The 25,561-nt window shown below is 52.8% G+C and overlaps 1 protein-coding gene across 1 annotated transcript; it reads right to left on the bottom strand.

Moving 5' to 3' along the window:
- Positions 1-9,362: 9,362 nt before the first annotated feature.
- On the bottom strand, positions 9,363-24,565 carry LOC144933334 (visual pigment-like receptor peropsin). Its single transcript, XM_078858018.1, has 7 exons — positions 24,424-24,565; positions 19,736-19,941; positions 18,316-18,415; positions 14,831-14,935; positions 13,555-13,778; positions 9,796-10,353; positions 9,363-9,497 (listed from the first exon to the last, which is right to left on the bottom strand). The coding sequence occupies exons 1-7, from the start codon at positions 24,563-24,565 to the stop codon at positions 9,363-9,365; spliced, it is 1,470 nt and encodes a 489-aa protein (XP_078714144.1).
- Positions 24,566-25,561: the final 996 nt, after the last annotated feature.

Here is a 25,561-nt window from a genome sequence, read left to right as displayed (position 1 = left end):
TTGTGGTGGTTGTGGTGGTGGTGGTTGTGGTGGTGGTGGTTGTGGTGGTTGTGGTGGTTGTGGTGGTGGTGGTGGTGGTGGTTGTGGTGGTTGTGGTGGTGGTGGTTGTGGTGGTTGTGGTGGTGGTGGTTGTGGTGGTTGTGGTGGTGGTGGTGGTGGTGGTGGTTGTGGTGGTGGTGGTTGTGGTGGTTGAGAAGCAAGGAATGGCCATCGCCAGTCCCCGAGTATCCACAACGTATCTTCCTCCACTACTCCGAGACTCTGAATGCAATACACCTGTACACGCCTGTTGCGCGCGGTGGCACACCTATGCGAACAGGTGAGAGTAGTGACCGACAAGGTGGAGGGGGTGGAGAATGTGGAGGGAGGGTGGTGGGGGGTGATTTGGGGTGAAGGTCGCCTCTGTTCACGTGACAGCTTCTATCGCCTCTTGATTTGTGTAATAGAAAACAGACATTCTCCATCCACGGCTGGATGAGGGTCAAACGTGCTTTTAGTTGCTTTGTAGTGATATATATATACACATACACTGTATATTTAGAAATATATAATACAATCATTTGACAAATACTTCACCACGCTGGTCAGCGCGGGTTTGTAGAGAGAGGTTTTAAATACGAGTCGCCACAGACGACGTTTCGCCCGTGACCCGGGAGTCGAAGTAGTGCACTCGTACTGATAAGACATTTGTCCAATCTTGATTTGAATCTTGATTTGAAGCTTTCGTGACTGCAGGAATACATACCCTTTGGTTCTTTCGGTAAAGTCACGTAGGTAGAAAAATGAAACAAAAATAAATCATCACGACGTTTCGATCGCAACACAAGTGGTCGTCCTCAGGCGGTAAAAATAATCCAGCAGCAGAACTATTGGAAAAATATTAAAAAAATTAAAATATAAAAAACATATTTTTTTCCGCCTGAGGACGACCGCTTGTGTTGCCATCGAAACGTCGTGATCTATTATTTCTCGCTTTATTTTTCTACCTCCGTGACTTTACCGAAAGAACCAAAGAGTAACGACATTTGTCGTTGGTGCACGGCACGGAATGATGGGCCCGTTGACGCTAACGAAGCCTCAGCGACGACGCAATGCACGACGCTTGTTTGAACTGAGCTCATTGCCCTGCTGTTGAACGTGATCGTGGCGCTGCTGTGGCTGGCGACAGTGGCGGCGCCCAAACAGCGGAAGCCTCGAACGCATCCGTCAAGTAACACCGCGTGCTGTGAATACGACGAAAGGGAACTCGTCCGATCCGTCACCAATGAGATGTAAACATATCTCTCTTTATATACACACGGTAGAGTAATACCCCGATTTACGTCGGGGATGCGTTCCTCAGAGTTGCGACGACGAGTATCGAACCGACGTCAATCAAAGCGATTTACAGGGGCGACGTATAACGAGAAAGGACGGACGACGCGGTCAGCGACGTAGGTGTGAGTTTGAGGCGACGAAAATCAGGTCGTGGTATTCATAAGGCGACGACGTATGTGCGAAACGACGTAAAAGGGGGAGACGTAAATCAGGTTTATTCCTGCGTGTGTATATATATGTACGTGTCACAGTAGAGTTTAGGGCAGAGCCATTGAGGGATGTGTTCACGTTTGATATTGCCCAGCTGTTGGGGTCTCTAAAGCCGCGCGACTCTGTCTTGCCGTGAGAATGAATGTCCCTTGAAAGTCAAACGTAGTGCTTCACAAATACTTGCAAGCACACGCAGTGTGTACGTTGGACTTCTTTCGCACCGTACGGAACCAACCGTGCTAATCGGAGGTGCGGGGGTAGGACACCAAGCTAAACACAAATAGCAGTTCTAAAGAAATGAATTTTCAATCGAGATGATGATTTAAAAGTGCATAGCTCCAGTGGCTTCCTAATATCGGAAGAGCGTTCCAGACGGCCGTGGAAGCGCATCTGATGCAGTGACCGCCACCTTTGTTCGATGGCTCGCAGCCAAAAGCCGCTGCGAGGATGACGGGAGTTCGCGTGATGGTGGTTTATGCTCCTTGACGTACAACAAAAACAAACATCCCCCGTATCGTCTCCAATAGACTTTTGGTGTTGTTGTTTTTTTAATACACAAACGTTGTTTAACAGGCAGTTCGGACGCAGCTTTTCCCCAGCTCGGAGTCGCGTCGACCACGAGTGAACGAATGACCAACGAACCTTTAGCTCGGAGTAAATGCGATCCACGCACCGTTAAGGGCCCGTCAGCATCGTCCCGCGGTGACGGGTGAAAGATCAAATATATTTTGACCGAATTAGCGTCGTCAAAATCGGGCAGAAAACAGCGGCCAAAAAAAACAGCGGGCCGCGTTTCATTCCAAACGCTGACCGCAAACGAACACTAACAGCCCCCCCCCCCACGTTTCCGCCAACAGGCGGCACGTCTGCAGGTCCCCCTGGTCTCCTGCGCAGCCAACTAGATAGGGGCCGTCCATAAATGACGTCACGCACCTGGGGGGGGGGGTCAGACATTTGTGACGATGTGTGACGAGGGGGGGGGGGGGGTTGAGAAATGTGACGTCACATCAAAATGCGCAACTTTAAATAAATATAGACAACACGTTCTACTTAATTAAATAGACTTTTTAATAAATGTTTTCTCCTACAACATCAGAGTGCAGCGCCACATTAAATAACGCACTACAATGACAATAGTTTAAAGCCATTTGAAGCATGTTTTATTTTCTGGGGGGGGGCAGAGCTTTGTGACGTCATATTTAAGGGGGGGGGTCTGACTTTTTGTGACGCCGTGTTACGAGGGGGGTGGGGTGGGGGTCAAAAATCGCCGTGCAAATCGAACAGCGGCCTCCCCTCTCGGAATGCCGCCGACGCCGCCGTCAGCGAGGCGAGCGAGCGATCCAGCCCCCCGTATCTTGCTCTCGGGATCTGCGCTGCCGCTATTTATTATTTAATATCTACGCGTCTTCCTCGGCTGAGATAGGGTGACGCCGCTTGTTATGACTGCCTCGGAAACCTACAAGAGCCTTCTCGGCGGCATTCAAAGTGAGCGGGCGCGCGCGTGCCTGTGTGTGTTATTGGTGTCTGTGTGTGTATTGGTGTCTGTGTGTGTATTGGTGTATGTGTGTGTATTGGTGTATGTGTGTGTGTGCAATGGTGTATGTGTGTGTGCGTGGTGCTGGCCACCCACCCCTCGTGTACCGTTCCGGCCTTCATAGGTGCTCGCTAACAGCACTTGCCCCTACAGTCTGTTAAGGCTATACGGGGGATCTTTGTCTTTGTCTCTGTGTCACTGAGCGGTAGTGTAGCGGTTAGCGCGCTGCGCTATGAACCTGGTGACCCGGGTTGGATTCCCGCTCACGGCCAACATCGGTGACGATTATCTGAACCGGTCCTGGGCCTCCCCTAGGTCGACTCAGCCTCAAATGAGTACCCGGTGCTGTGTGTAAACATCGCCACTGGGGAGACAAAGGCGGCCGGGCGTGGCGTTGACCACCCACCCCCTTGTGTGCCATTCCGGCCTTCAAAGGTGCTCGATAACAACACTTGCCCCAACAGTCTGAGGCTATACGGGTGATCTTTGTCTTTGTTTATATGTTCGCGTCTGCGTTTCTGTACGTGTTTGGTAAGGGTGGTTGCGCACTGATTAGCGCACCTCGCTACGAATTAGGACAACATATGTTCGATTCCCCAACCATGGCTATCATCAGTAGCAAGTGATATCTGCCCCAGGTCTGGTCCTCTCCTAAAGGAATATGATACTTTGGGGAATAAAGGCGGTCGGGCGCGCTGCTGGTGACGCCGCATCCTCGTGTGCCTCTTTCCACCCTCGATAAGGATCGTCATTATCATCGTCATCAGCCGCGATGGTTATCTACGTCACTTAATGGATTTCTGCATGATCCTTTGGGTCTCCCACTGGGTCTCTTGATCTCTAAATAAGTCCGTGGGAATCCACGTAAGTCCGTCAGTTATCAGGTTGCTGCTTCGGTGAACTTACACGCGAAATGCACGGGTTATGAAGTCTGCGCTTTGTTTCGCTGTAGGCGACTTCGTCTCAACCCGGGGCATCTGTTGAAAAATAGCTTCACAACTCATCGGATTCCTCCAGCGTAAATAAACATTCTGATTCTGAGGTCTCCCTCGAAAGGAGACAACCCTCCGTGCTCCCCGGCTCATATATAACGTGCGAGGAAGAGGAGCCACCGGTCCCAAACGTCTCCGATTAAATATCGTTTTCCCTTTAAAGCCACGGTGTTATTGACGGACGTGTTGAGTTGTTTGGCTCACGTATAAATGGCACCTGTCCACGCGCGTCGATAGGTCACTATGTTAACGGAACGCTATGCAATTCGATGTCAGTTCATATATAGATATATCCGTGTAAGTGTGCATTAGGCGATGCGTCTCTGTGCGAATCTATAGGTGTATATGTAAGTATTCTTTGGTTCTTTCGGTAAAGTCACGTATAAAGATAAAATAATAAATTAAATAATAGCATACGACGTTTAATTCCTGCAGTCACGAAAGCTCCAAAATTAAGATTGTATATGTAAGTGTGCGCGGCTGAGTCGTTCTTGTGCTATCCGAGGTGGTCTTCCTGACAACAGAGACCCCAATGAGCTCTTACCTGCGGCTCATGAATGAGGATCATATACCTTGCCCTGTGTACGCCGCTCACGCTATTCGTTTAGTTGCACAGTCACTGGACGATACTTGGTGAAATTCAGGCCGCCTCTTGGGAAGAGAACCCCCTGGTCCAAATGGGCTCTTACCTGTTCAAAGATAACAAACTTAACTTAATATGTCTGTAACACAATACAAAAAATGAATGCAGTACACTTGGTATTCACACCATTAGTGTGCAGTGTTATAGCGCAAGGCGCAACGTTTCACAGACGGAGCCTACGGCAGTTTAATAGCGGGGGGGGGGGGGCGGGGGGATGCGACGTTGCTTTGTTGGATCCCCCACGGAGTCATTCGCGAGTAATTTTTCAAATTTGGACCATTCAATTCATTCATTCATTCCATGACACCGACGCTGCACAACGGCCGACTCGTTTGTAATGACGCCAAGGGGTCTTCAACGCCCCCCCCCGCCACCCCCTCCCACGATTAACTCGTTGCATAATTTGTGGTAAATACAGCCGCAGTAGTAGCCAGCGTGGCCTGCCGGATGCGAACCGCGAAACTTGGCAACACACGCGGCGAACGCGACACCACCGCCATCACCAGCACTCGACAAGGCCACCACCGCCCCCAACGTATCTCGACAAGTGTACGACGGACAAGATCGCATACCGCTGTAGTCTGCGCTCCTTCAACGGAGGAGAAAGAATAGCAAAACGACAAAACCTTCTCTCTCTCTCTCTGCTGAAGCCCTCTCGTCCTGGCATTCAACTCCTGAACACATCGCTAAAGGCAAGACTAGAACAACAGCTGTGCAGTGCGGTCTTTGTTTAAACCCCAAGGTCTCCTCCGCCTTACAAAAGAGAAACTACTGCGTGGTTCTCAATGGGCTCTTAGCTGCTCGTAAGTCAAGGCCATCGGCTCCGTGAGTACAACACACCGCAACCCGCGCGCGCGCGCCTTGCGCGAGAGCGAGAGAGCGGGAGCTGCTATACCTCGCCGTGGCCCGTAACCCGACTCAACTCTCGCTTCTCTCGCTTCTCACTCGGCGCGACTGTTGTTGCGATCGCAGCCCCCGACTTGGGTGAAGGTGTCAGGGTTCGCAAGCGACGCGTCGCCAGCAAAGAGCTCCCTGCAGCCCAGATCTCAGTCCACCAGCGGGCGAGTCTCATCCACGGGGACAGCCGCAGCCGATCTGCCCCCGAGGCCTCGTTTTAGAGAAAAAACCTTGGACGAATTCTGGGCTGAGTCACTCAACCCCTGACCAGCATTTGAGTTCACAACTAGTGGCGCCACCGAGCCAGATTCCTCGATATTAAGGGCATTGTTATGATAATAACAACAATCATTGACAGACCTTTCTCAATCCACTGCTGGATTAAGACCTCCCCGCGTCGTGGTTTGCACGGGATATTCATTTCCACCAAACTCAACCACGCTGGTGAGTACTGGGCGGTGAAGACGTTTGGCAGGATCGCGTCCGATATCACTTTTGCCACTGATGTTAGCCGTGACTGGGAATCCAGCTCGGCTCGCCTTGATCACCAAAGTGCAGCTCGCTAACCAACGTCCCACCGCTCCACCTCTTGTTGTATGACTCATTGTTTCGCGAGAGGGCAGCCCATCCCACGGACAGGGTTAGAGGGACGCTCGCAGACTCGTTCTTCACCCGACACTCGCCAGCCACTCGACCACTCGGCTCACCTAACGCGGCTTGCAGAGGGCGAGTGGGCACGTACTCATTTATCGATTCGAAACGATTCAAAGGCTCACGACGATACATGCGTGGGATAGCGCGAGTTGGAGCTGGTGATTCGCGATCGGTGACGGTCGGAATGAAGGCGACGGAACAAACGAGACGGGGATTGGAGACAAAGCAGACTAAGCAGGACAGCACAGGCGAAGTGCAAACTTCATGTCGAATGTAAACACACAAATGCACACAGCATTATCGATTATTGAACGCAATCGCGATTTCCAATCGTTGCAATTAATCGAATCGCGACGGAAGGTGCGGCGGAGGGAAGGGCCCGGACTCGAACTCAGACGGCCGGGTTCAAAGCGCAGTGCGTCAATCACTGCGCCACCGCTCCACCCTTAGCACAACGACCTCACATTGCTGTTACATGTCAACTTTGATTAGTAAGGAATCCGAATTCGTATTTTCCATCCCCGAATGGCATGTAGTTCTTCCCGGTGAGCAGTTTCACCGAGTGAACGAACGCACATCAAGCACACCGAGTGGTGGAGGCGCGAGGCGTGGCACGCATCCGTTGAGCCCCCCCCCCCCCCCTGTGTTTAGCCAGAGGCCGCTGTAGCTGCTGCTGCTGCTGTCACGCAGGTGGTGTGACAGCTCTAGGCACCAGTTGCCGGATTATCCCAGGAGCAAAAGAAGCTACTGCATATGCAGCAGCTACGAGCCCCGCAACTTTCAAGGGCCCCGCGCTAAATGCTTCCAAAGCTATCAATTCCGGTTCAGTGATTCTGCACTTGCTCGATTACTATAGTACTATACAACTTTTATGAACGAATGGGTGTTTAAGGTTAGCGGTTTGTCGTATTATCTGATTGTATAGCAAATAAAGAAATACAATTACTTTACCATGCAAGTTCTAAATTTGTGTTTTAAAATTTACGTGTTTTTTTTATTTTATTTAGTGCCCCTTTATAACATATGCTTGTAGGCCCGGCACTCGCTTAATCCGGCACTGCCAGGCGCTGCACTGCAGTGATAGTTCTCCGGGCACGTTGATACTCCGGGCTCCAGCCAGAGTGATTTTGCCGTCGTTCTCCCGGCGTGTGGGCACTGGCGATAGCATCGCGAAGTTTGCAACAGATGCGACGAGACTCCCAGCGTAGACACGCAACCCAAGTCGACAAAGACAAAGATCCCACCCCCGTGTAGCCTGTAACAGACTGTTGGGGCAAGTGCTTTCAGCGAGCACCTGTGAAGGCCGGCACGGCACACGAGGGGGTGGGTGGCCAGCACCAGTGGCGATGCTTACACATCGCACCAGGTACTCATTTGAGGCTGAGTAGACTTAGGGGAGGCCCAGAACCTGTTCAGAAAATCGTCACTGCTGTTGGTGGCCGTGAGCGGGAATCAGAACTCGGTTCGCTGCGTTCGTAGCGCAGCGCGCTAACCGCTGCACTATCGGCTCCCCCCAAATTAACACACAACTCTTGTCTTGCCGCTACTACACCAGCCGAATTGTGTGGCCCGCGATATCTTTTTTTACGCGAGTTTGATCGAAGCTTCGGACATTATGGGAGGGGGGGGGAACAGACACTTCAACAACTGAAATATGACAGCCAAGCGCGTCATCATAGCGCTCTGCCAACATAATTAGCGATCTCCTATAGAATACGTTTTGGGGTGCACATCGGTCTCCGCGGGGAATGCAAGAATCGTGTCCGCTCTCGCGTGGTGAGATAAAGCGCGTGCTTCACGTGTGAGACGCAGGGTGCCTGTGCGAGTTTCTGCACGTGCGGTGCGTGCGCGTGTGTGTACATTACACACGCGTGTGTCTCTTAGTCTTTGACCGCGTGGGGAGTGGTGGTTCGCGTGTATGCCGGCCGTCTGGGTTCGATTCCCGGCCACGGATAACATCAATGACCGGTCCTGGGCCTTCGCTAAGTCGGTTCAGCCCTAGATCAGTATCCGGTGCGGTGTGTAAACATAAGTGAGCATTGGGAAGATAAAGGTGGGCCGGGGGTGGTGTTGCTGGCCACACCGCTCCGTTATGCGCCTTCACGGAATTCAACAGTACTCGCGTATAGCTCTCGTCCCAACAGCTTGTGAGAAGCGACACGGGGGGGGGGGGGGTCGTTGCCTGCTGTATACATTTCGATTTAAAGCTTTCGTGACTGCAGGGATTCATCTTCTTGGTTCGGACGGCTGCTTGCGTTGTGGCCGAAACGTCGTGAGAATTATTTTATTATGTTTTATTTTTATTATTTTATTACTTCCCTTCTACGTGACTTTACCGAAAGAACCAAGAAGATGCTGTATACATGTGTAGCGCTGGTGCACGGCGCTACGAACCTGGCTACCCGAGTTCGCTTCCTGGTCAAAGGCAACATCAATAGCCCGCGACTGTCGGTTGCGACTCGAACGCACGAGTCCCCTGCCGTGTCTCCTTCCCGTGACTCGCACCGTGTCTCATCGCCGACACTCTTGACTGCGGCTCTCTCTCCCCGTGACTCCCTGCCGGACTATATTCATCATCACTCACGTGTTGATTTGAGGCTTTTCCTGACTGCAGGGATCCATCCTCTTTGGTTCTTTCGGTAAAAGCCACGTAGGTGGAAGAAATAATAATAATAAAAGATCACGACGTTTCAATTGCTTGTGTGGCGATCGAAACGTCGTGATCTATTATTTCTTCTACCCACGTGACTTTACCGAAAGAGCCAAAGAGTGTCACTCACGTGCCCAACCCGGTGGCGCGTGCGGGGCGGGCTGCATAGCGAGGCGTGCGGGGGGGGGGGAAGTGGGGGAGGGGGGGAGTGGGGGAGGGGGGAGTGAGGGAGGGAGGGAGGGGGGGAGTGGGGGGGGACATGCGGACAGGCGGACGGACAGAGGAGGGGACAATGTGAGGCTTGTTGGGGGGGGGGGGGTGAGGACGAGGGGAGGGGCTGGGGGTTATAAGTTATATTCTCGTGTCCGTATGGGGTGAGAGGGTGGGAGTAGTGGGGGGGGGGGTGTCGCGACTCGGAGGGGGTCGCTCGCGACAGGTGGACGCGTCGCGCGAGCCACCGCCTCGTCAGGCGACGTCGCGCTCCGGTCGCGACCAGCAGAGACGGCGCGACACGTGGCGGACAGCAGCAGCGGTCGCGTCGCCAGTGCGCGGACATTCTTCACCCGGTCCGACCGCGCTGTATATCCATCCTTTCTCTCTCTCTCGGGGTCACGCGCGGGAGGGCTGGGGTGGGGGAGTGCAATGGAAGTTGGTGAAGAAGGAGGTGAGAGGGTGACACAATGAGGGAGTTGGGGATTGAGGTGGGGGGGGGTGTTATTATTATCAGGGTTCAGGATCGAGGTTCCGCTTGCTGGTGACTGCGCTATAGGAACGAAGTGGGGATCGGTCCATGACAGGCCACTTCTGACCCCGCGTCTTCCTGAGCCAGAGACCACCGCGTTCCGTCGACCTGTTGCTGGTGCGACAGCTCCACCACCACCGCCTCCTCCTCCTTCACCTCCTCCTCCTCCTCTTCCACATCGTCTCCGACCTCCACGTCGTCACCGCGAGAGCCCCCCCTCTCGCCCCGAGTGCAGGCGATGCCAGAGTCACGACTCTCCACCACCGCCGCCGCCTCGGCGAGGGACGACGCCCGCCCCTCGGGGTCAAACTCGCGCCCGTCAAGTTCAGGGTCGCGGTCCCGGGCGGTGCTTGGCGCGGGCGACTCGGGGCGAGGCGCGGCGGCTCGGGGCGCGGGCTGCTCGCGAGGGGCCACGGCCGCCCGGTACGAGGCCGTCTCGGGAGCGGCGTGCGTCCGGTAGCGCTTGAGGCGCACCGCGTCCCGCGGGGCCTTCGCGCTCGTGGCCAGGCACGGCAGCATGGCGCGCACGTCTGCGCGGAACTTCCCGCTCATGCCGAAGTAGATGAAGGGGTTGTAGAAGCTCGCCGACTTCGCGAAGAGGGCCGCGAGGAGGCTCGTGAGCGCCGGGACGCGGTGGCCGCACGCGGAGTACATGGAGATGACGGCGTACGGGCTCCAGGCCAGGATAAAGGCGCAGCAGATGACAATGGACACCTGCGGGGGGGGGGGGGGTGGTCGGCGCGGAGGTGAGCGCCGAGGTCAGGATGGGGTGGCGACTTTGGAGGTGAAGATCTCGGGTCGCGAGCAATGCCAGGTTGTGGCGACAACTCGGCAGATCGTGATCTACGAGGTGAGGAGGCGATTGCGATTAAATGCCACCGACGGCAGGTCAGAACGGGATGACAATTTGAGCAAGCAAAGTGGCAGCTACCGTGGTTCAGGGGTCAGAATTGAGTCGGAGCCGTTGAGAGCCTAGGTTCGAATCCGGGTTAGAGCCGGCCCCATTGCTGCTTGATCCGGGTTCTCGAGTGAAGTGAATTGATGTTCTCAGCCTGGTCACCGATAACCACACGAAACGTCTATCGAGTTAAGTTGGTTTTGCACTTAACTCGGCTACATTCCTGGCGAATGCAAATTTGCTCCGCTAAGAACATTTCTCTTGGAGCAGGACGCGTCGTAAATCGTCGCCCCACGCGTATGGATAACAAGGGGGTCCTTTAAGGACCGCCACAACTAGTTCTGTGTTGTCTGTTTCAGCGGACCATTCTCTAACAACTCGTTTTATTCTCATTGCGATAGTGCAGGATAGCCGCTGGGTCTCCTGCCATGACGCTGATTGCGCACTTGGAGAAACGTTGAGAAATGACACCGACATTTAAATGCAAAGTCTTACAATTCCACAACGTTGGAGTTCGATCTCCACTCGCGCGTCAGCTTGGCGGAGGGACGGCGAGTTTAGACACGACCGGGATTTGAACTCGCGGGTTTACGAATGTGGGACTACCCTCGACTCGTCTCTCTCAGTTCCACTGATACATTATCATCCATTATATATCTCTGGCCTCTGTGTGTATGTGCTATGAAGGAACCCATTGCCCGAAACGTCGCCGATTATATATTTTTTTCCTTTTCGGGCCACGCAATGTTATTGACAGCTGAGTTTGTTGTTGTTGTTGATCATTGTGTTTGTGCACCACTGCAAACGCAGTAGCAGCAGCATTGCCAGACCATTGTTTTACATCAGCAAGCGAGTTGGCAGTGATTGCATTGCGAGCAAACGAGAAAAGTGCGTGAGAGGGTTGTTGTGTCTGAAAGTGCGTGCGTGTGTGGACGAGTGGAGAGTGGGTGGCGCAGTGAATAGCGCACTGCACTACGAACCCGGCGGCCCGAGTTCCTGTTAACCGGTCCTAGGCCCCCCCCCCCTAGGTCGACTCAGCCTCAAATGACTACCGACCTGGTGCGATGTGTAAACATCGCCACGAGAGAGGCAAAGGCGGCCGGGCGTGGTGCTGGCCACCCACCCCCTCGTGTGCCGTGCTGGCCTTCATTGGTGCTACTCGCTAACGGCACTTGCCCCAACAGTCAATTTAAAGGCTACACGGGGGACCTTTGTCTGTGCGGGTGCGCGCGCAATTACAAGCACGGCGATGTGCGTTCCAGTCCCCGCCGCAGGTATCATACAGTCCATCATGAGCACTGTAGTATACAATGCAGTGTAGAGGCAGACTGCGCCTTCTTGGTCGGCTGCGTAAACATCGGCACTGGGGCCGCGTCCTAAATCGCATTCGACTAAATGTGTTGGCGGGCAAGATGTGGGGTTTCCATCGCTGTCACAACCCACACGGTTCACCCCGCATTCTTGTGCAAGGGAAATGGAGTTTTCAGGTCCGTACAGCCGTTTCAATACGGTCAACAACAAAAACGCTTTGTCTATTTGTTTGTGTTTCTCCCTTGTGATGGGACTTTGTAGGACGAACGTTGAGATTTACAAGGGCCACGGGGTGACCCATAAGGTCTGAATAAGCTCGGGCTACTGGTAAGAAGTCGACAGGTTTATGGGGTTTTCGACGGCGTGTGCATCCCATTGGCATTTCCCGCCCTATCGACTCTCCAACCAACGTTTACTCTTCAACAAAACTGGATATTAAACACTTGATTACGTTCGTTGTAAATCCCGTTTTTTGTGTGGTGTGTATGTGTGTGCCTGTATATCCATATATATATACGAATGTGAATGTGTAGATCCATATGCATGTACACGCACGTATACTTATACTGGTAGGAACCTCCTGGTTACACCAGCCCACAGGGGATTATTGTGTCCGTCCGTCCGCCGTGCAGGGATGGGCTGGGTAGGGAGGGAGGGGCTGGGTGGGGAGGGTGGGGAGGGTGGGGAGGGGCTGGGTGGGGAGGGTGAGGAGGGGCTGGGTGGGGAGGGTGGGACTGGGTGGGGGGTGGGAGGGGTGGGGCTGGGTGGGGAAGGGTTGGTCACCCCGTGGTGCCCTTATAAAACTCAACGTCTAACCTACTCTCGCCGGCTTGTGCCCGCCCTCACAGTCGGGCATATTTGCGGAATACACCACGCCGCCGTTGACCCTGGAAATTGACCGAGCAACCCAACGTTCCTACCAGCTCCCTCCGCAGGAATGTGTTGGGTATATGCATAGTACAGGGCATGGTTCGGCAATCAAAATAACAAGAAGAGGCATTTTTCGTTCGAATTTTGTAAAAAAAAAAAACTTCAACGCCCAAGAGCCGCGATGGGATGTGGATAGCAGGCACGTGATCCTAAATAAGTGACGTCACGAAGCGGTCCCTTTAAAGAGGCGCAGATTGTCGACCCACGATATGGGGGGTGTATACAAGCTGGCGTGCGAGCCCAGCGACTCGAGTTCGATTCCAGCTCACGGCCAACACCAGTGAAGATTATGTGAACTGGTTCTGGGCCACCCTTAGGTCGACGCAGACTCAAATTAGCACACGGTGCAGTGTGTAGTGAACACCGCCCACTAGGGAGACAAAGGCGGCCGGGCGTGGTGCTGGCCAAACCATCCCCTCGTGTGCCTTGCAGGGCCTTCATAGGTGCTCGCTAACAGCACTTGCCCCAAGAGTCTGTTAAGGCTACACGGGGGATCTTTGCCAGTGGAAGGACGCGTCACCAGACTGCATTGTGGCCGACGGACGGAATGGCAGCAGAAGGTGAGATCATCCCAGAAGTTCGCCCACCGTGAAGATGGAGCCATGTGTTCGACTCAAGCAGGAGTGGAATTAATGTGAGCAGCACTGGGCCTGGAGGGATGTCCACAGCAGTGGAGGGGGTGGGGGGAGGCGCTCATACAGCAGTGGATAACCCCATGGCTGATGATGATAATGATGCTGATGAGGCCGATGATGTGGGTTGTGGGCTCTCTCTACCCTCGTGATGTCTCGCTCCATGTTGCGCTGCCGCTCTGACACGTCGCCCATGCGCGCCGTCACGTGACTCGACTTGACCGTGTTGATGATGGAGATGTAGGCAAACATCATGGTGGAGATGGGCAGGAAGAAGCAGCAGATGAAGATGGAGATGATGTAGGACTTGTAGATGGTGGAGAACGTGGCCTTCATCCAGTCGATCTCGCAAGTCCCGTACCTGCGGTCTGTTGGGGGGGAAACGACAAACGCGATTGGCCGCAGTCGTGCGCCAGGTTCTATCTACTGGAGGGTGGAGAAGGGCCAAGGGGGGGGGCGCGGGAGCTCCTGGGTACTGCTGTGGGGAGTCGTGATGCGCCACGTCCATGCCGTGTTGTTGTCGGATGTTCCGCGCCAATGTCTCCATCACCACCACCATCACCACCATGACCACAGGGGGCAACTCGCCCAAGTGATGTGACAGCGATTCGGCCGATTCGTCAAAATCTGGATCTGAACCGACGCATGAAGGAAGAGACTGCCTGGGTTGGGTTAGAAAGGTGGAGCTGCTGTAGAGGATGGTGATGCTGCTGATGGGTTAGTATGATGATGATGGTGAGATGGTGCTGCTGTGGAGGATGGTGATGCTGCTGATGATTGTGTTTGGGTTGGTATGATGATGGTGATGATGGTGAGATGGTGCTGCTGTAGAGGATGGTGATGCTGCTGCTGATGATGATGACTGTGTGCTTGGCTTGGTATGATGATGATAATGAAGGTAGTGATGCTGTAGAAGATGGTGTGGTTTGGTATGGTGATGATGATGATGAAGGTGGTGATGATGAATATGTGGAGGCGTTCTTCCACAAGTAACCGACGAGACATACTGCATTTCTATTTACGACAAATTCGGATATTTCCCGCTGAAAACTGTGATGATAAACATTGCACTTTTTTTTCTTCAGGTCAACAAAAAGTATCTGGTATGTTGCAGACCAAGGGCGCGGCAACCAAAATTACAAGAAGAGCCTTTTTTTCGTCTTCGTTAAAATAAAATTTAAAAAACCCTCAATATTTCAAGAGATCCAATGGAAGTGGGTGAATACGAGACGGGTGGTCCTCAATAAACAACGCCGCGATGAAGTGAGTCCTGTTGTAGGCAGAGACTGCGAGTAGCGTAGCGTGCCGTGCCGAGTCGTCTTAGAGTGTGTGGTCACGCTTCGCTAAGGAGGAGGAGAAAAGAAGAAGAAGACGATGAGAAGCCGAAGCGGTCGTGAAAGTGACGCGGCGTGGCACCCACCCGTGTAACTGCCCCAGCCCAGGAGAGGTGCCGCTGACCAGAAGAGCGACGCGGCCCAGACGAGGGCAAGGGACACCACCATGCTCGTCCTCGTCACCTCGTGGGCTGTAGAGGTGTGGGGGGGGAGAGGAGATGGGGGAGCAGGCAGGTTATGGGGGGGGGGGGCAGGAGGAGGGGGGGGTGGTTGGTGACGGGGGAGACGGTAGTGGGAACACGACCGATCTCTTGTTATTTTAAATACTTCACTCGCATTTGGAAGTTGAGCAGGCTCGGTGACCATGTGAGACTAGGATCTAAGGAAAGCTGTCTCGGGTGTGGACCAATCAATTTCAAGGACAGTGCATTCATTATATTATCAGAGTTGTGTTTTTTTTTGCATTCCGACCGCAGGTATTGTGGTCAATGCAAACATGACTCCTTGTAAAAAAAGGTGTCAGTTTGTTGCCAGATAAAAGGGTAAAAAAACAATTATCATGTGTATGTTTTGTGAACTTCTTTCGCACCGTACGTAGCCAGCCGTGCTAAACGGAGGTGCGGGGGAAGGACAGTGAACTAAACGCTAAAAGGCGGTTCTGAAGAATGACTTTTCAATCTCGGCCAAGAGGTCACAATGAGTCGGCAGCGTAGAGAGGCCTGGGTTCGAATCCGGGTTTCAGCTGCGATGACACGGGGTGCTCGAGTGTGGCGCGTTGACGGACTGCACGCAACACATCGGACTAAATTTGGGGTTTCACTTAATGTTGCTAAGTTTCAAGCCCAGTTTTACCTTAACAGGGTCATTTGAATGGATCTCAGACGTAGTTTGTGACATCTCCTTCCACGGACCGTTCTTTAAAACGTGGTTGTGCATTGCTGACTGTGAGAGTTCTGAACTGATAATTCTGTTCGTACAAGCTGAATTAACTGGTTTGCGTGAAGAGTTAACAAATCATTTAAAGTCCCATAAGTGAGCTCTCCAGCAGGAAAAGATGCGTTGACTGGGTCATGTAGCCCGCATGCCCAACCACAGCATGCCCAAACAGCTTTTGTTTGGCCGGATAGAGGGAGCCAAACGAGCGCGGCATGGGCTAGATAAGAGATGGACTGATGTGGTGCAGGAGGATGTGGAGCCCAGCGGACTTTCCGATGACTGGTACCAGTTGTGTCAAGATTGGGCTCTGTGGAGGAAGCTCGTGAAGGACGCTGCTACTGGGCAGTTGGAGGCAGTCGCCCTCCAACAACAACGAAGGGTGGAGGAGCGACGCTCACAACAACGAGTGGAGCGCCGGGTGGCTAAAGCACAGCAAGTTGGCACAGTAGGGGGCACAGGTGGTGCATCAGCCAGTCATCTCAGTCAGTCGACCCGTGGCCCCTGCTGGGTCTGCCCTGTGACCTGCCAGCGGGCGTTCGACACTTCACGTGGCCTCAACGTGCACATAGCCTGGCACAAGCGTCGTGGTGACGTCACCGCCACTTAGTGGCGAATGGCGGTTGTTGTTGTTGGAACTCGGCGACCAGAGTTGAATTCCTGCTCACGGCCTGCACCTGTGATGATTATCTTAATCAGTCCTGGGCCTCCCCTAGATCGACTCAGCCACAAGGACGCTACTGGGCAGTTGGATGCAGTTGGCCTCTATCAACAACGAACAGTGGAGGAGCGACGCTCACTGGATCTAGATTGAAAACTCATCTCTCTAGAACTGCTTTTTTGTGTTCGTTGTTCTTCACTCGCACCTCCGATTAGCACGGTTAGCTACGTGCGGTGCGAAAGAAGTTCAACGTACATACCACACCAACGAGCGCAAACCCGGGCAACTCAATCGCAGCATGATGGCACAGTGGTGAGCGCAGGTGGTGCATCTGGCAGGCATCTCAGTCAACCCATGGCCACCTGGGTTTGTCCCGTGATCTCTTGCCAGCGAGCATGCGACACTTCACGTGGCCGCAAAGTGCATGTAGCCTGGTGATGTAACCACCACTTATTTGTGAATAGCGGCTATTGTATGTGTGTTTGGGGGGGGGAGCGGTGGCGCAGTCGTTAGCGCGATGAACTTCTTAGACCGGCGGCCATAGTTCCATTCCTGTTTGAACGGCTCCTGGGACTCCCCTAGATTGACTCAGCCTTCAATGAGCACTGGCTACGGTGTGTAAATATGTACGGGACTCTTTTTTGTTACCAGTATCAAAATGATGATGAATATAAGAATGGGCTTTACCCTTTTATGGCAATAAAATAGGTGTCAGGATGTTCAAACACCAGGTAACAAGTCTGCATTGACCACACAGTACTTGTAGCAAAACATGCAAAACAAAAACGCTTTGATAATTACAGAGTGCTTCAAAAAATGTCAACACCTATCGTTTTTAATGGAAAAGAACGGATAATACACTGTAACATGGTGTAAAAACGATCCACTGGGGAGGCAAAGGCGGTCGTAGAAATACATTTATTTTCTTTCTACGTGACTTTACCGAAAGAACCAAATAGTAATTCCTGCAGTCACGAAAGTTTCCAATCACACTGTAACATGATAACAAATTGTAATGTCAACAGCTTCAAAAAGTCAAAAAGTCTCCCGCTTGCTCGCCATCGTTGTCAACACGTGCCTGGAATCTTCTCCAAGTGGTCTCCAGAGCTCGGAGGCGGCACATTAATTGTGGATTTGTTGCGAATTGTCGTAAGTATTAACATTTGTTTTAAGCACCCTGTACGCGCATTGTCTTGGAAACTGATTGGCCTGCACCAGAGACGGCCTTCATGTGTGGCGTTGTCTCGCCAGTGTGAGACCAGAGCATGTTTAGTTGCATGCATTTGGGTGTTTGGACATATGAACACCTCCTGTTGTATTGCCAGGAATGGTAAAGCCCATTCTTATATTGCGGGGGGTGGGGGGGGGGCTTTATATTTGGTGTGAAAGTCTGCTCCGGTGATACAAATGCGCTCGATGTGCTTTTGCCAACATCTGCCTGGCGCGTGATGGAATATTATCTCCCTGCAATTTCCCCTGAGGTGTAAAAACGATCCACGTGGATAAACTTGCGTCTGGTATTGTGTGTGTGTGTGTGAATTCGTGTGCGTGTGAACCCGTGTCTGTGTGTGAATTCGTGTGCGTGCATGTATGCATGTCTCTGTCGGCATGTGTATACGTAGTGTATGATATAATCTGTGTGTGTAGTGTAGCGGTTAGCGCGCTGCGCTACGAAACCGGCGACACGAGTTCGATTGCCGCTCACGGCCAACATCAGTAAAGAATATCTGAACCGGTCCTGGGCCTCCCCTAGGTCGACTCAGGCTTAAATTGGTGCCTGGTGCGGTGTGTAAACATCGCCACTTGGGGGTCAAAGGCGGTCGGGCGTGGTGCTAGCCACCCACCCCCTCGTGTGCTGTGCCGGCCTTCATAGGTGCTACTCGCGAACAGCACTTGCCCCTACAGTCTGTTAAGGCTACACGGGGGATCTTTGTCTTTGTTTGTGTTGTGTGAGCCGTTCGAGAAACACCCCATTACCTTGGTGTGGCCGGCAGCCCTTGATGTAGCGGGTGATGCTGATGACGGTGAGCGTGTTGATGCTCGCCAGGCCGAACAGCAGCGTCAGGAAGCCGTCAACCTGGGCAGTGAGGGGTGAGAGGGGTTGGTGGTTCGGAGGGTGAGTGTGCGGTGATGGTGGAGTGAACGGTTGGTGAGTTCAGGACGAGTTTGTAGGAGGGTTGGGTGAATGTGTGATGGTGCGAGGTGAGCGTGGAGTGGAGTGAGTGTGTGGGGTGTGTAAGTGCGTGAAGATGTTGGTGAGCATGCGGTAAAGCTGGGGTGAGGATATGTGAGTGTGGGGTGAGGGAGGAATGAAGATGCGGTGAGTGTAGAGTAAGGGGAGAGTAAGTAGGATTAAGGTGGGGTGCATGTATGTTTAACTTCCTTCGTACCGTACATAGCCAACCTTGCTACTCGGAGGTGCAGGTGAAGGACAACAGACTCAACACAACAAGCAGTTCGAGAGGAATGAGTTTTCAATCCAGATGATTTAAAAGTGCATAGCTCACAATGGCTTTCTAATATCGGAAGGAAGAGCGTTCCAGACGGCCGCAGATGCGCATCTAAAAGCGCCGCCGCGTGATGATGTGGTGACCACTGCCCTCGGACGCTGGCTGAGCCAAAAGCCGCTGCTGCTAGGATGGACCCGAGTTCGCGTGATGGTGGTGCATGAGTGAGTGTGGTAGGGGTGAGCAGATGGAAGGAGGGAGGGTTGGGGGAGACCGGGTGAAGCCCGATTGAGTGTCAAGTCATGGGGGAAGGTGAGTAAGGTGGTTGCGAGGCGATTGTGGGGCGAGTGTGAGTTGATGGTGAAGGTGAGTGTTGGGATGAGCGCGGGGAGATGTGTGTTGATGAATCTTGACTTAAAGCTTTCGTCACTGCAGAAATTCATATTCTTTGGGTCTTTCGGTAAAGCCACGTGGATAGAAAAAAATCATTAAAAATATCACGACGTTTCGATCGCAACACAAGCAATCGTTATCAGGTGAAAAAATAGCGATTTTTTTAAATTATTTTTTCGATCTACGTGGCTTTACCGAAATACCCAGAGAATAGTGCGTCGATATTTCACGTAGCGCACACACACACACGGGCGATGGCTATTTCCGTGAGCTGATCCGCTTCGACTGCAACAAAGGGCCGATTCACGCCTCGACAAACAACAAACGTCATTTTCCACACCACGATATTGGCCAAGAAGAAGAAGAGAAACGTCCAAATGTCTCCGTTGCGAACAACGTCGCACGCCCTCGCATCACCATCGCAACGAAACATCCTCAACCGCGCCAGACGGGAAGGAAAGATTATTATCGAGTGGAGTTGTTATTTGTTTCTCGGCCGCATCACGACGATGGCGACGATGGCCCAGGCGACGAGGGCGATGACGCGGAGGCCGCACCTGGCATGTCCACGTGGAGTTGATGATGTAGCCGTCGTCCTGGAAGACGTTGAAGATCTCGATGATGCCGCGCGAGTATCCGAACACGGCGATGCTGGCGTCGGACAGCGCGAGGTTGAGGGTCAAAAGGTCGGGCGGCTGCAGGGAGCTCCACTGGCGCGTGAGGACGAAGATGACGAGACTGTTGCCCAGCCACGACAGCCAGCCTGGCGCGCACGCGACAGCCAAGGGGTCACGCAAGGGGGTCACGGGCCGTTAGGGGATGTGGTTTGGCGCCCGAGCGAGGGATTGGGGTTTTGGTTGTGCGTTGGGGGTTAGGAGGAGGGTTTTGGTCACGTGTTGGGGTTAAGGAGTGGGGTTGTTGTTACGCGTTGAGGTTATGCGTCGGAGTTAGAGGTAGGGTTGTTGTTATGTGATGGGGTTAGGAGGGGGTTATTGCTATGTTTTTGCAGTTAGGAGTCGGATTTTGGTTATGTGTTGGGGTTATGCTCATGGTTAATGTTTGGGGTTGGGTATTACGGTGACAGATTAAGGGTGGGGTTTTACACATGAGTTGGAGTTAGCGTTAGGATCTACATTTTGTGTTAGGGTTATGGTTTTGATTCTGTGTTGGGGTTAGAGTGATCATTAGGGGTTGCGGCCATGATTGTGAGTTAGGGTAGGGAGTCGGATTAGTCTACACTTGGGGTTGGTGTTGTTGTCCGGGCTAAGGTTATGGTTTGGGATTAGTGGATCACACAAAGAGGGAGTCATCGTGCGTGCGTGTGTGTGTGAGACACATCTGGCTGCAGCACAATGGCTTGTTGTTTTGCCTGTAATAGGCAAGTAGAGCAAGTAGGTTCCTGACTCTGCTCGGACTCGTTACCTTCGTGGTGTGTGTGGGGTTATCTCCGGTCGTGCTGGTTAACACTGGGTTAAGGCCATCCTTCAGCTCATGGAGCGGAACAGATTATAAACTTCCGGCCTCGGGTTTCAAGAGACGATGATGCGTTATCGGAATAAATCCTAAAATAAATAATAATAATCCATTACAAACTAAATCTCCTGTTTCCTCCCATTCGGGCATATCAGGGCACAGATGAGGCTCGCGCGTGGGTGGCATCATCCCGGACGGGAAATCTGCCGTCACATTTTCATCATCGTGGTTGTCTCAGCGTCAGCGCGATGAGGACATGGTGCGCCTGGACGTGGCCCGGATCTTATTTTAATTCCTCCCTTAATTCCATCCGATTGTCCCCCGGGTTTTGCTCGGAACGTGCGGAGGACAGAGGGCGGCTGCTGACACAGGCGATTATTACAGAGGAACAGAAACGGGAACTTTGAAGAATGCGAGACAACGTGGAAGCAGTCGATTGGAAATGTCGCAGACACCTCAAACTCATGGACAAAGTCGCTTAGTCGACATGAATGGTCAATGGCCACGATTGCCAACCATCAGGTGAGTGCAGTGCGCAGTGAATTCAGTTGAATATAAAACATAAAGTATTGGTGTTAACGAAGAGGTGGACCATGGGTGGCGGCGAGGTGGTGGGTGGAGGGCCTAAGAGGGCCGAATTGGGGAAGACGGCCATGCACCTCAAACCTTACGGATCTCACCGCAGATGACTTGTCGGCTGCTGGTCTGTCGTTCACTGTTGTTGAGTGAATCGGCAGTCGGTTTCCGTGGCAGCTGTTTTGCTTTGAAATTCAGGTCTCCACTCGCACGTCGTTTAAATAAAGATTCAATGGTGATGATGATGTGTCTATTATAACATTTGAATCTGTTCCAACTTGCATCCAGAAAGCCGGTTTGGTCTGGCCTTATTTGTATCGATGTGGTCTTACCACATTACCAGTCCTAACCCTGATCGTAACCCCAGCCCTCGCCATAACCTTGACCCAAACCATGAACCTGACCCTGACCCCAATTACGTCTCTAACCGTGACCCTAAACCAGACCATATAGCTCGAAACCTATAGCCCGAACACTAAACGTGACCCTGACGTCTATAACTGCCTTAGTCGTCCGTGGTCCGGCATCAACTATTCTAGTTGTCGGTACCCAGCAGAACTTTAGGCCTGCCAAGTTCTACGCATGGGCAACAGCGGGGAATGATGATGATGATAAACCTTGTCGAGTGAGTGGCTGAGCTATCGCACCATTCACTCCAACTTCCCTCTCTCTGCCCACAGACAAAAAAATCGACACTCGTGGTGTGGGCAGGGTTGGAGGAGGGAATGGATGTTTGGGGTGGGGGGGGCGCGGTCATCGGTGGCGCAGTGGTCGCTCAGCTACTAGAGTTCAATTCCCGGCCACTGCGAACATCGGTAGCGAGTGACATCTGGACCGGTTTCCACCCTCCCCCCCCCTACCCCCTACTCCTGTTCACCATGCCGCATTGGCCAGCCGGGTGAGGTATAGTCAAGCGAGCACTCTCGTGGCCAACGTGGTGTTGGGGAGGCTTTCATCTTAATCCAGCAGTGGATTGACAAAGGACTCTAGATTATTATCATCATTCAGACGCTGTCTCCCCGACAGACCTGGTCTTCACCTGAGGACGGCTGCTTGCGTTGTGGCCGAAACGTCGTGAGAATTATTTTATTATGTTTTATTTTTATTATTTTATTACTTCCCTTCTACGTGACTTTACCGAAAGAACCAAGAAGATTAGTATCATCATCATCATCTTCAGGAGTAATTTTAGTAGAATAGACCGCCAGCACTCTAGGTGGTAAAACTCTCTCAGCGCTGGCACTGAAAACCACATACCAGTAGAATAGCTCTCTCTCTCTCTCCTCTTATCAAGTCATGCTTTTGTTCAACCGCACGCATTCTCACCCCTGCGTGCAGACCCGAGCAGGTGTTTCTACTCTCTCGATATGAACCTCGATGCGGTCGGGTGGTTCAGCATGGCCGTGTCGGCGCGAGTCACTTGGGGCACGTCCACGCGTCTCGCCGCGATGCGGATTTCTTTTTTTGTTAAGCAACAATAACAAGTCACGTAGGTATGAAATAAAATAAATTAGATATTGACTCTCCTCCACTCCTGTTGGCCGTGGTTGGGAATTGAACTCAGCTCTCGGGGTTGATAGCATTGCCCGTCACACCGGACGCTTCCGCACAGCTCAATCGTGCAGAGATTTTTTAAATCTTACAATGAACATTGAATTAGGGAGACTCTCCAATAATATAAAACAGCGGGCGGCAAACACAAGCAATCATCATCAGATGATGATGTTTGCTTGTGTTGCAATCGAGACTTTACCGAAAGAGCCAAAGAGTCAGGATCCATGCAGTCACGAAAACTTCAAATCTAGATTGAACAATAACAAGAACAGGAAAAAAAGATGTTCTCCCAACGCGCACTGTTTCGGTGGAGTGGTCGGCACACCGCGCGAGGATTCCATGCCACCTCGGTTCGATATCTAAACTCGCGGCTAACATCAGTGGCGAGTGGATATCGACAGATGTGATGGGCCTCCTCCTTTAACCAACCCGCACTGGGCAGCGTTGTGCCGTCACTAACACGGCATGGGGAGACGAAGGGCTTCTAGATTTGAAGTTTTCGTGACTGCAGGGATCCATTCTCTTTGTTTTTTTCGGTAAAGTCACGTAGGTAGAAAATAAAATAAATTAAAAATGAAAGCAACCAAATAAAATCACGACGTTTCGGAAGCAACACAAGCACCCTAAATAGCTCTCTTCATACGCTACAGTAATTTTGCTGGAGCGGTCACACCTGATGACGGATGCTTGTGTTGCTTCCGAAACGTCGTGATTTAATTTAGTTGTTTTAATTTTAAAATTTTATTTTTTTATTCGAACCGTGAACCTCTGAGACCCGGCGGCGAACGCGCTACCGCTCGACCGCGTCACGGCCCCAATGAGCACTCAGCTGTTACTCAGCTGACATCTCAGCTGTGACTCACCTGACAGCTCAGCTGTGACTCAGCTGTGATTCAGCTGTGACTCAACTGTGACTCAGCTGACAGCTCAGCTGTGACTCAACTGTGACTCAGCTGTGACTCAGCTGACAGCTCAGCTGACAGCTCAGCTGTGACTCAGCTGTGACTCAGCTGAGACTCAGCTGTGACTCAGCTATGACTCAGCTGTGACTCAGCGATCGCGGTGATGACTCAAGGGTGGAGAGAGGCGGTGACGACTCAATGCTTAGCTTAGGCGGACGAGTCACTCGCGACTGAGCTGATTATCAATGACGGGGGTGAAGAGTCTGAAGACTCAATGGTAACCAGGGTGACGACTCAATGATGAGCGTGGGGAAGACTCAACGATACCCTGGGCGAACACTCTTTCATCACCAAGCGCTTGTATTTGTATTTGACCAGGTGAGGCCCACTGAGCTGTACAGAAGCGACCCGGCCACAAACGATCGGTCGACGAAGTGGCTCATCGTCGTGTGGACGAAATATTTAGCAGCCAAAGACTCCAAACGCAAATCGATTCTAAATGTGGAGGTAGAAACCCAGAGTAACCCGGAGAAAAATCCACGCGACCACGGGGGGGGAGAGAGAGACACGCAAACTCCAAGCATACAGCAGCAGGCGTCACAGGGTCGGCATCGAACACCCACGACCTCGTGTAGACCAGGCAAGGTAGTTAACATCTCCTAGCCACCGTGTTCGGTGGCCCCCCTCCCCACCCACCCTCGGCGCGGCATCAACGACGCTGAGACTCGAAAGGGACTCACCGAGGCTGATCAGGTAGACGCCGATCGCCGTCTCGCCCTCCTCGGTCAAGGGCGGCTCGGTGTACGGTACCGAGCCGTTGTGGTTCCGCCACGCGATGGGCGCGGGGGGCAGTGTTTGCTGCGGGGTCACGGCTGGATCCATCGTGCCGGCCCCGCCGAGGAGGAGGCGGAGGAGGAGAGTCTGAAGTCTCTTCTCCCTCCGCGCGACCAGCGGCTAGACTGGCGAGACAGATGGAGGGACGTAAATAGAGGGATGGCAAGGGGCTAGAGGGAGAGAGGGAGAGAGGAGGAGGAGGAGGAAGAGCAGGAGGAGAAAGAGGGGAGAGGGGGGGTGTTTAAATCCACGATCGGCAGGTGCCCTCTCTAGCGCAGGGATTTGCCGACATAATTCAGCTCATGGTGGAGACAATTAGCTAGAAACACGCGCGTATTAGCCACGCATACACACACAGAGACTCTCTCACCAACACACATACACACTCAGACAAAGCACCCCCCTCTCCCCTGTATAGCCTTCACATACTCTTAGGGCAAGTGCTGTTGGCGAGCGCAAGCGGTGGGGTGGCCACCACCCACATCAGGCCGCCTTTGTCTCCCCCGGTGCTGATGCTGAGTCGACCTAACCGTGCACAAAGGCAAAGATCCCCCGGATAGCCTCAACAGACGTTGAGGTAAATCCTGTTAGCGAGCACCCATGATGGAAAGTACTGATGTTGACTCACCGCATCAGGTACTCGATTGAAAACAAAATGCGCTGAGCGTTCACCCCGAGCCCCTCGGCTTATTTGGAGCACAAATCCTCGCTGGCTGCTCGAGTCGCTCATTCACACGCACTGTACAGCAGCGTCTTCGACAGCTTGTTGGGGCAAGTTTTGTTAGCGAGTAGCACCTATGAAGGCCGGCACTGTGGCACACGAGAGGGTGGGTGGCCGACACCACGCTCGGCCGCCTTTGTCTCCCCCAGTGGCGATGTTTACACATCGCACCAGGTACTCATTTGAGGCTGAGTCGACCTAGGAGGAGGCGCAGGACCGAATCAGATAATCGTCACTGGCGTTGGCCGTGAGCGGGAAACGAACCCGGGTTTTCCGGGTTCGTAGCGCAGCGCGCTGACCGCTACACTACCGCTCCCCTGACA

The sequence above is a fragment of the Lampetra fluviatilis genome, chromosome 7 (assembly GCF_964198595.1).
Source record: "Lampetra fluviatilis chromosome 7, kcLamFluv1.1, whole genome shotgun sequence".
Classification (NCBI taxonomy): Eukaryota; Metazoa; Chordata; class Hyperoartia; order Petromyzontiformes; family Petromyzontidae; genus Lampetra; species Lampetra fluviatilis.
This window is presented reverse-complemented; position numbering and strand designations above follow the sequence as displayed.